The 11,613-nt window shown below is 40.4% G+C and overlaps 1 protein-coding gene across 1 annotated transcript; it reads right to left on the bottom strand.

The window, feature by feature from the left end:
- Positions 1–34: 34 nt before the first annotated feature.
- Positions 35–4,849, bottom strand: LOC122075567 (pyrrolidone-carboxylate peptidase-like). The gene is made up of 5 exons (XM_042640639.1): positions 4,714–4,849; positions 4,006–4,280; positions 1,565–1,669; positions 1,409–1,456; positions 35–500 (listed from the first exon to the last, which is right to left on the bottom strand). Exons 2-5 carry the CDS (start codon positions 4,264–4,266, stop codon positions 258–260), a joined length of 657 nt encoding a protein of 218 aa, XP_042496573.1. The 5' UTR covers positions 4,267–4,280; positions 4,714–4,849; the 3' UTR covers positions 35–257.
- Positions 4,850–11,613: the final 6,764 nt, after the last annotated feature.

The following is an 11,613-nucleotide window of genomic DNA, read 5'->3' on the forward strand; positions in this document are numbered from 1 at the left end:
AAAAAAAACTCTCTATAAGACCAAAAGCACACAATTTTCACTCGTACAAACCAGTTTGATATAGAGATGTCCTTTTCATGCATGACAACCCACAAGCAAACAAGACCACTACTCTCCTTCCAAACTTCCAAAGGATAAGCACAAGTCCACTGAAGTTCCAAAGGGTCTTTTCTTTTACAGACAAGCATGGAAGATTTACATTGCAATCGGAGGAAATAAATAAAACCCAAATAAGAAAACTTTATATGAAACAAGTATCATCCGGTGATAGATGCAAGAGCCTCCAAGAGCGATGCTGCAAACTGCATTTGTGTTTCTTCATCAATCCTTGAAAACAGAGGCACATGGACAAAGAGAGACTTGTGACCTTTCTGCTCTGCATACCGTAGTGAATGGTAGTAGACATAATTGCAAACAAATCGGCCAGCATCATCAGAGTTTGCCACATCAAAACCCTTATTCTTCAAGAACTTGACAATTGCATCAACTGAGCATGAAGTCTTCAACCACAAAACACCAAAAGTAATTCAGTAAGAAGCGGATGATAAGAGAGAAGTAAACAAACATGTTATTGAACTAGAAGAAACTATTAACCACTCCAGAACCTGATAAAACATTGGTCAAACAAACCCCACCCTCTGATTGTAACCTTTTATCCTATTATGAATTGAATGCCAAAAAGGTAGGATACCATCTCTAATCAGGTAAATTCCTAATGGAAATTATCTCCTAGGATTGCCCAATTAATGGATTATACCACATTGCCCATTTCCAAATGTTCATAGCTGAGAATGTGAGTCTCTTCCGGTGCATCGTCCCAACTTGAGTACTCATTGATGAACTGATGATCAGACTACTGAAACATCAGAGGTGTGCAGAGTAAACTCACACACCACTTCTGCATGTAGCTTTACAGCAAGAGCGCGCAGCTCCCACACACACATACACAAGTGATGCCTGTGTTGAGTGGTGAGGAAAAACATCAGAGCCAATGCCAATGTTGTTTTAATCGTAATTAAATTGTGAAACAGCTCTTCCTGCCAACACCATGTAGTTTTGTGAGGCCTTCAGAAGGTGTCAAAATGTGCAAGCTTTGTATCTTTTTTTTTTTTTTTAGGAATACTGCCAAGTGGAAACAAGCCTGAATCTCACCCAAAAAAAAATTTCACATCCCGGTCAGTAAGTTTGAAACTATGATGCTGAGCCTTGACTTCAACTCAATGCTATACTAGTATAGATGTTTCCAAAGTATGCCATTTGATGTTCAATTTGACCAGAATTTAAGAGCCACAAACTTCAGAAGAGCACTGAGGTCCATTTCCACCACATCAATTTCACATGTTTTAATCTAGCATACCTATTCCACAGCCTAATACAACATATTCCAACAGACAATCCTGCAGTTTACCTCTCTTGTTTGAGAAATCCCCCCATCCTCCTGAATTATTGGGTGTTGCTGCCAATATAATTTAACATAATATCAGTGAACACTAAAAAGAGAAGTTAATTTCAATATCAAATTGAACGCCCATGGCTCACTATGGAAATGAAGAACAATACCCACCAGAGGCTGCCACCCAAACTCATCCGGACAACGGAAAGTGGCCTCGTTCACTGCCTGTCGCTCAATGGCAAACTTGAATGCCCCACTATTAACCCCAAAGTGAACCTAAGAAACAAAAATCATGGAAAAGCTTGATATTATCAATGGTCCATAAACAAAACACTGGATACTGTTACTAACATAAACTTGAGACATCAAATGATCATTCTGAAACAGATCCCAAAATATATAAATAACATGGACCCAAAATATATCAATCACATACAACCTGGAGGCCAGAAAATCAGTTTCAAACCCTTTTATGAAGACACCACTCCAATATTCTCCTACACATAAACTCTACCAATTAAAGAAGTTCACCTGTGCAGATAGCCAATGGGGAAATAGAATGGATCATCATTGGTTGGTGTAGATATAAAAAAGTGAGCTAGAGTTCCATGGACTCTGGTGTTTATCAAAACCAGTTGCACAAACTCATGCTATGCCTATCTCTACTTCAAGACACACAAATTATAATTCTTACACTCATTGATGGGTGATTCTCTCTCCCCCCCCCCCCCACCTTTTTTCTTAGTGCAATTTCTCCCTCTCCTCTGCAACTTTGAGACCCATCTTAGGGATTTCTTCCCTTCCCTACCATCCCTCCATCAACCACTCCCCACGAGTTGCACTAAAATTTGCTATAAATGTTGCCTGAATCACATTTTCTGCCAGTCAGGACACTTCCAGATCAAAGTTTTTGTAGCAAATTATTACAACAAGAATTCAAGACCAATGTAGAACACCAGATTTGCCAAGTAACCTTCCTTTTCTTTGCCTACTTCATTATAAATAAAAGATGCACATTTCAAGAACCAAAATCATAATCTTTCAGTAACTAGTAAATGGAGGAGTCAGGGATTGGAAATGTTAAAATCTGATGCTAGTAGAAGGCTTTTGTAGAAGGATAGAATTTCTGTATAGTGCTGAGTAAAGCTGGTGGGCTCTGTAATGGAAGCTGGACTCGTTTAATAATGGCTTGCGAGGAAGATGCCTGGAGGATGCCATCCCTCAGACCTGGTCTAGATTGAATCACCCCCACCCCCCCCAAACCACAAAAAAAATGTATTACCCCTCAGAGAGAGTGAAAAGAGGAAGAAGAAGAAGAAGAAAACTTGCTAGATTGATAATTCCTTCCATTTTCACCTTGCACAATGGTGGGGTATAGTGCATGGGTAGTTCCATCCATGTAGTTTCTTGGTAACAGGGAAAAACTGCTTCAAGAATCTAAAGCCTAACGACTTACTCCTATCTACATTTAAATTTCTTCTAAGAAATTTGTTAGAAAATGATTTTTCAGTCTTCTAACATATATTCATATGCATGATCACTATCAAATCTTACCCTAAAAAATAAAGTATACTTTGATAATGAAATACAATGGAAGCAAATTTCTACCTAAATATTTGTTTCACATTTGGATTGTTCTCTAATAATAAATAACTAGGTGACAGTAGAAAATTTTAATTTCAGACGGATAAAAAACAATAAGGTACATCCAAAAGCTAATGGTATTACATGTCTAAGGGAAATCCAAATCTAGCATCAAGACAGAACAAGGGAATCGTTACTACTACAGATAACTAGACTAGGAGGGTAGAACCCAACACAATCCAACTACTTCAGAATCACTTTCTTTCTGATAAAGAAACTGACTCAGCCCCAGAATATCTCCCCACTTCCATTTCTTAGGACAATTTCTAACTCAATCAATACTACATAAATGGTTTTTCCACCACAATGTGACTATAGAAAGTTGCAGTCTAAATTTTCTAACTTTTTAACCATTAAGCAAATATCAATTCACTAGACCTTAGCCCAACCATTTGTTGTCCAGTATACAAATCCCATCGGCCATTTATTGAAGGGCATGCTGTAAACTCATAAGCACTAAAAGTCTTTGCTCATCAATTCAGCTTAGGTCATATCTAGTTTGCACCTCTTCCTTTTAGTACCTCAAATCTCCCTCTCAACAGTGAGAATAGGCAAGCTTCCTTGCCAATTATCACTACTCAGCCAGAGCTTCTAGCCATCACTCCCAACTAAAAGTGCCATTTTGATGTTTTTCCTAAATTATATATGCTCAATGATGAAGACAGTGACCTCCATTTACTGCTAAAAGCACCATTTGGATGACTTTTCTAAATCATATCTGCTTATTGATGAATTCTACTAACGTCCATCAACCCATTTCCCAGCTGCACTCCACCAACTTCAAGCAAACAAAACCCATTGAGGCTCGTAGACACAGTTTATGAAAGTCAAAATTTCCAAACATGGTTTTCTTCAAAACTAAAATTTTGAGCGGGACATTGCCAAATCTTCCAAGGGAAACTCAACAACCATAAACAGAACTATTCCAGACTAGACTAAAAGAAGAGAATTGCAGAATTGAAGCTGACCCATATGACTTGTCCATTGCGTGAAGAATCCGGCTTACTGATACCCGATTCCATGGTTTGGTAGAGCATTGGTAACGCACCAATTCCAGCCGTCTCAAGAACAGTACAGCTACTGAGCGTAATTCCGGCCGGCAATCCTTTTCTCTTCACGAACTCTTGCAGGTTACTTACTATCGTCTCGGTAGGATTCAAACCAACACCTTGGAATTTTTTGAATCCAGTGACATGAACAGTAATAGAAGGAGGCCCCTCAGATCCCATTTCAGACCAGATCCCTGAAGAACCAAAGCAAGATCAATAATTCAATATTGCCAACATTCAAATATCAGATATCCATAGAACCAGACGATTGATGCTTTGCGTTAGAAACCTTTGAGGTTGGGGCAGTTGTAACATAAACTTCAAAATTTCCACTGCCGGAAGTTGCAGAAAATTAAATAAAATGTTAATTATTGAAAAAAGAAAAATTGCCGGACAATCATTAGAGGGTTAACCCAACATCAGATACGATAAACCCATTCAAGAGCGAAAAACAATCAAATATTTGTTGAATCATAAAAGAGAAAACTAAATTGTGTCACCCATTAGATGGTAAAATAAAGAATCAGCATTATAGGATCAATAAGCCAAAACGAATACCTTAAATTAAATCATTGGATAAGAAAAGAAAAAGCTAAGAACTGCATGGGAATCCTCATAATTGCTTACCTGAAACAAAAGGAATAGCAGAGAAAGCGAACTCTTCGAGCTCTCTTCAAAGCAGATTGGGTGCTTTGGGAGAGAAGACCGAAGAGGAGACGCAACTCTCTGGCCTTTTTTATTCTTCCTTTCGGCTATTATAAAGGCTTTCCCAAATCCCAAGATCTGCCCCTGATATTTTATATATTTACATAAAGATCATGCTGATGTCAGAGACCTTGCTCGTATGCTACGGCTGAAATCTAGTACGTAGTCCCACCACTGGCCACTTGGGTTCCTGTTTAGCCTTGCTCCAGGTAGGCTTTAGGTACGGTACTACCCGTAGGGATTATCTTTCTTCGGTTCTTAACCCTATCGGGTCGGATCTGATTCTGATTTGGCTGACCTGAATTCAATTTAAGTGAGTTTTAAGGTGTCAAAACCTGGCATGCACCGGTAACCCAAAACCGAACCAATTGGTTATTTAAGGGGGTGTTTGGTTTGATAAATCTTTGGGATGACATTCTTTAGAATGATAATTTTTAATTTTTTGGGTTGTTTGGTTCCACTAGGATGATTCTTATAAGTGAGCATCCTACTTCCTATGAATAACTATATTACAAAGTATGTGTTCTAAATTTGAGTTCACCTCAACACTTAAATTCAGATTTGAGCAACCTTTTTACCACCTGGTATAAAAGGAGAAAGCAGAAAGACGTTCTACACGAAAGTCAATATCTCAACCCGCAAGAAACATGCACTAACCTTAAGGCAACCAAACGATTTTTTAGAAAAAAACATAATTCAGAAGAATGTCTATTAAAAGATTGACATTCATATCCGATACATACACCATTTGATTTACCGAACCAAACACCCCCTAAATGGTTTAATGTTGGGCCTAGACCGATTATTATTTAGACATTGATACATTGACAGTACTTGATTGTAACCCGATAGGTGCCTGACTGGGAACAATTGAGACCAACCAACACCAGTAATGGACCATTTTATAGCTTTGCTCAACTAGGTTTTGAACCATTTACAATATATTCATAGCCCAATTAGCCTATTTTAAAGATTGATTATAGCTTGTTCAGTCGATTAACTTGACCACAATTATGGATATATAGTCGCTCGATTGAATATAAACATGTCTAAGCCTAATCTATAAGATTCGATTCACTAAAACAATGTGAAACCTTAAATTGATAGGAATTAATCAAGCATTCAAGCCTGACTGAAATTGATCAAAAAACAGATCAGCCAACGACCCCCACAAATGGCTCTAGTGTTAACCCAAACGCCATTCATAATCAAGAACAAGCCAAATCCTCGGTGGCTAGTCAATTATATATCTGAGTTTATGAAATATGACTGCTCTAATAAAAAACAAATTAAGGGTTAGCCACCAAACCATTTTTAATTTATAGCAAAGACATCAATGCCAACGTTAATTTGGATAAGGAAAAACTTTTCCAGTCCAATTTCTTTCACATATTTTTTTTAATTATTATTATTATTATTTTATCTTCTCTACTTTGAATGTATTGACTTGTGTAATATCATTTTCATCAATATAACTATCAGTGTGACGAATAAATTCCTTATCACACAAGTGTCGTGAGAAAACTTCTCATTAGAATATTATTTATCGAATATATAAATATTTTATATTAAATTTTGAAAATGGATTCTCAAAAATAGAAGAGTGTAACAATAAAATATAGTCAAATGGTATCATAGGTTAGAAGATAGCAGAGTCATTTCATGTGAAAAAGAATACAATAAAGGCAAAAATGCTAAAGTACATACCTATCCAAATGGCGAAAACCTTATTTCCTGAAATTATATACGCAATGCACAACGGGGATCCCTGTCATGTAGTGGGCCCATGGCAAGTTAGGCGTGACCCATGCCAATATGAAGTGGGCCACTGAATGATAGGGATCTTAGCCTAGCGTCAGCAACCCCTTCATTAACGTATATATTGAATAATTGAACCATTCATAGCAAAAAGAAAAAATGGTTTATATTCAACCATTAACTGAATAGTGTAATTAAATAAAAATGAATGTACACAATGTTTGGTATCCATAAACAGATTATGAGCTGTGCAAAGGGGGTAGCTATGGAACTCGAATCCAGTAAGTATATGGATCGGGGTCTATTGTAGCGCGATATGCATGGCGTGTAGCATAGGTCCAAGGATGGAGAACCCTCAGACATGTAGCCCAAGGTGCTTCTAGCCTTTGTATCTGCGCCGCATGTTGTGTCACGCCACAAACTGATTTTACAGTTCAGACTCAAAGGTAAATCTCAGTTATATGCAATCACATCTAACCTGTGTAACATATTAGTAGCGGGACGACTCGAGTTGAAGACATTCGATAAAATACGACGACTTTGGACCAATAGAGCTACACCCTGGGTGTTATCAACCATGAGATTCACTTCTCTATACCCATTCTTAAACCTGAAATGGTGGAGGTTGCAAGTCATTAATAAGGAGATCAATGATTAATGAAGATTCATTTTCAATACAAATATTTAAGAAACCTTTGCTAATAAGGAAATATTTCTCACTTTTACAAACCCGACCCCTTTTCATTTATTTTTTATATTTTTTAATTTTTAATTTTTTAATTTTTTTGTTTTGTGCAACCTCAAGATGTGAGCAAGATTCAACATATTATAACATCAATTTTTTTTCAACCTAATCCCCCCGAAATGTAAGCAAGATTCGATATATAACACTACTTTTATCAATTGTGCTAACTGGCACCTTCAATATTTGATGACTCCTTCATCACTGAGGAACCAAGATTTTAAAACTTGGGATCGAACTTATATCTTATTAGTGGATTAGTATTAAATTGATCAGGATCAAGGATTGATTTAGTTGGCCGATATCAATATGATTGTTTAAATTATGCTTGGAACTCTCTAACCCTGATGGGTTTCCTACAAAAAAAAGCCACTCAATTGAGTTCAAATCGTTGGTAACGAGCAGTAATGTGCAGTGAGCATCCAATGACAAGAAGGGCCCAGCCATACACCCCAGTGATTGAATACTCACTACACTTCATGTCTAACTGCATACAATTTTGTCACCACTAATTGAATTTAATCAATTCTTAAAACGAAAATTCCCACTTTAAATAAACTCAATTGCAAAAAGGTTGCAAATGTGATTGGATAGATTGACATGAATGGCACCAAGATTTTTTTATTTTTTTTTCCGATAATCTATACTGAGAACAATTGGCCACGTACGCATCTATAGTAGAGTACGTAGCTGCATATGCCAAACAAGGATCCTTACCTTTTTGAAGGGAAATTCTGGTTTGAGATATAGATTCTTTATGGACCCCAAAAAGAAAAAAATGGTCCAATTGTGACGCTGCCATCCAGACAAGGAAGGCAATTATTTGGCACGTTTATGACATTATCTTGTAATCCTAATCCTTGGGGGGCACCCCAAAGGTCTACCATTTGGAATCCACAATAGACCACACTTGCAAAATTGCATTCGATGTAACAGTCCAGACAAGCTGGTCATTTTCATTAAAGAGAGAATGAGATCCACTCTTGTATTATAAGTTCTAGCTAATTGCAATTTGATTGAAGAAGGAATGATATGTATATGAGGAGAGTTGAGTTTACTCACCCCACATATGGATGCTTTGTAGCAGGAGTTGTAAATTCACATAACCTTATGCATGTTGATTTTTTTTTTTGCATAAGCAAATCCTTAGTTTGAATATTTATTTTTACCACATGATAGAGAGTTCAAATTGTCTTAACCAAGTGGTAGGTGTAGTGAGCATCTAATAGTTGGGAGGGCTTGGTCATGCACCACAGCCATTGGATGCTCACTGCACCTCATTGCCTCACGGCATGCGATTTTGATGCCATGATAGATCAGGTGTGACTGAAATTTTGGTGAATAGATAAACTCTAAAGTTCATATTCATATGTTAAGTTTTAGCTCAAACATAACTTATCAAGCAACAAAACAAGGAAAAAGGGTTGGGCATACTTTCATCTTTTTGATAAGTTAAGTTGACAGTATGCACTAATCATAGAACTGGACACAAGAAGGGAAGAGGGTCTTTTCCAAAGGGAGATGAGAGATGATGACACATGTTAGATATGGTGTCCCAACCTTTTTTCGCAAAAGAAGATATTGAAATTATCTTTAGGATGAAAGTGTTGGGTCCTGGCTGACACTGAGAGGGGAGGTGAATCAATGTGTCAAAAAACTTTTCCTCAATTGGTTCTTTACCAGGTTATCAGCTGATGTGGCTCACTCTCAGTCATAGTCTACTAATGCTGCACAAAGCTACTATGTGAACTATTGATAACTCTCGTTGTTGCATGAAGCTTACTCACATAACTTATTGATACAGCCAAATTGACTGCCCAGCAGGGTAAGGACACGCGTCGCGCACCTGGACAAGTGTCACCCACCTAACAGAGGCTGCAAGGACTCTATCACGTTAACCGCGTGAAGAGAATATCCCCACGAAGGGGATAGGAGGTATCCGAGTAGAACTCTAAAAGGAAAGGAGGTGGACCCGAGGAGGACTCCTCCAAGGAAAAGGGAAACCCTAAACCCTAAAAGCTATATAAGAGGGCCCGAGAAGCAGGAAGAAGGTAAGCATCAATACCCACACCATTACTCCTATAACAAAAACTGTGCGGCCAATCCCTAACTTGAGCGTCGGAGGACTAACCCCGGACAAAGTTCCGGGCCTCTGCCGTCTGTGCTTGTGCAGGATCAGCTCATACGGATTTTCGGCAGCAACAGATTGACGCCGTCCGTGGGAACGACAGTAATGGTGGGGAGAACCTACAATCGTAAGAAGACAAGAGCAGCATCGAACATGAATGTGGGGGAGGAGGAACCTTTAGGAGGGCTCCCTCCCTCGACGAAAATTGGATGAGAAAGGGGGAACGATGATCGGAAAGGTTCCGTGAGGTATCAGCGTTCGGTCGGATATTCGATGCGCGGAGATAGTAATCCTCCGCCCCCTCGTGGAGCGCAGGAATATGTGACGAGGGAGCAGTTCGAAGCCCTCCAGGACAAATATGACCGAATGGTCGAGGCAATGAAGGAGGTCTCCAAAGCTGTTTCCCAGAAGACCTTCGGAGCACCACGAGGCCACCATATATAGCCTGAGAGAGCTCGAGACGAAGATCGGAGCAGTACAAGATCGATAAGGTTCGGTCATAATTTTTGAAACCGAGCAATGAGGGAAAGTCCCACACCCAGGGGGAGGACGCGGCATGCCGCCAGAGACCCACATGGGGAACCACGCCAAGGAGACAAACAGAGGCACGAGGACTCTGGGTTAAAGCAGATGATCCTGGACCTGAAAGATGAGATCAAGAAGGTGGCAGAAAATCAGACGGGAGCTCGCGAGCCAAACCTCACTAATGACACGGCCCTAGCTGATGAGGTCATGAGGGACCCGCTCCCGATCGGCTTTCGCCTACCCAAGTATGACACTTACGACGGGTCTGGGGACCCCATCGATCATCTGGAAGGCTTCAAGGTCACCATGCTGTTCCATCGAGTCTCAGAAAACATTATGTGTCGCACCCTGCCATTGACGTTCAGAGGAGTGGCAAGGCTATGGTACAATCGTCTGCCTACGAAGTCGATCCACAGCTTTAGCGATCTAAGTTACTTCTTCGTGAAGGGATTCTCCAGTAGCCAACCCCTTCAGAAGACTACGTTGAACTTGACCAACGTCAAGCAACATGAAGGAGAATCACTGCGGAACTACATGAAGCGCTTCCAACAAGAGAAGATCACGATCAGAGGTCTAGACCCGAAAGAAGAGTTCACAGCCCTGTTGGGAGGCGTCAAGGATAAGGAGCTGAAAAGGTCTTTGGCAAAGCATACACCTAGGAACCTAGCCGAGCCGAGAGCTCGATGCGATAAGTACATCCAGATGGAAGAAACCCTTTAAGCCAATAAAGAAACTGAAAGGAAGACGGAAAGAAAAAGGGTCTCAAGGGGTGATGACAAACCCTTCGAAGAAGGCAAAAGACCAAAGTTTGAGCGCGATCGGGCACCCAGTCCACCAAGGAAGTTCGAGAAATACGCACCCCTGAACCAGAGATGAACGGATGTATTGATGCAGATAAAGGACTCCCCGGATGCCAGAGCCATGAAGTGGCCAAGGAAGATGGGACGGAACCCCGAGAGACGCAATATGGACAGGTATTGCCACTTCCACAGAAACCAGGGCCACGACACTGAAGATTGTTGGCACCTCAAGGGGGAGATAGAAGGAATGATCCGAAGAGGATATCTAGGCCGATTCGTGGATCGCGAAAAGGAGGATGCCCAAGACAGTAATGACCGTAGGGATAACCGTCGGAGAGATGGCAGAGGCCGCTATGAAAGAAGGGGGCCTACCCGCAAAGGTAATCAGGAACGACGAAGGGACCAAACACCCGAGGAAGCTGACCATCACCTCCGAGATGAGAATAAGAGCCCAACTAGAGTTATAGCGACCATTTGTGGAGGCCTAGCTGCTAGAGAAAGTTCGGTCTCGACCAGGAAAGCAAAAGCCTATGCGAGACGCGTGCATGTGGCTGAATGATCGAACAAGAAGGCAAGGACGGGGACGGTTATTTCCTTCTCAGACGATGATATGGAAGGGGTGCACACCCTGCACGACGATGCCCTGATAGTCACCATAACCATAGCGGATTACAGAGTGAAGAGAATCTTAGTGGATAACGGCAGTTCAGCTGATATCCTGTTCCTGGAAGCTTTCTGGAAGATGGGCCTGGATGAAGGAAAGTTGAAGAAAGTCGAACACCCATTGCAGGGATTCTCAGCCATCCCAGTAAAAGTGGAAGGATCGATTGAGTTGCCAGTAAGAGCCAGCATCGGGGATCGCCAAGTAA

This window comes from Macadamia integrifolia, chromosome 4 (genome assembly GCF_013358625.1).
Source record: "Macadamia integrifolia cultivar HAES 741 chromosome 4, SCU_Mint_v3, whole genome shotgun sequence".
Classification (NCBI taxonomy): domain Eukaryota; kingdom Viridiplantae; phylum Streptophyta; class Magnoliopsida; order Proteales; family Proteaceae; genus Macadamia; species Macadamia integrifolia.

Excerpts from the sequence above, each read along its gene's own strand:
- LOC122075567 (XM_042640639.1), bottom strand. The coding sequence starts at position 4,266 with ATGGGATCTGAGGGGCCTCCTTCTATTACTGTTCATGTCACTGGATTC. Across the intron at positions 1,670-4,005 it reads GCAATGGACAAGTCATATGG|GTTCACTTTGGGGTTAATAG; the intron begins GTCAGCTTCAAT and ends TTTGTTTCTTAG. Across the intron at positions 1,457-1,564 it reads AGTTTGGGTGGCAGCCTCTG|CAACACCCAATAATTCAGGA; the intron begins GTGGGTATTGTT and ends TTATATTGGCAG.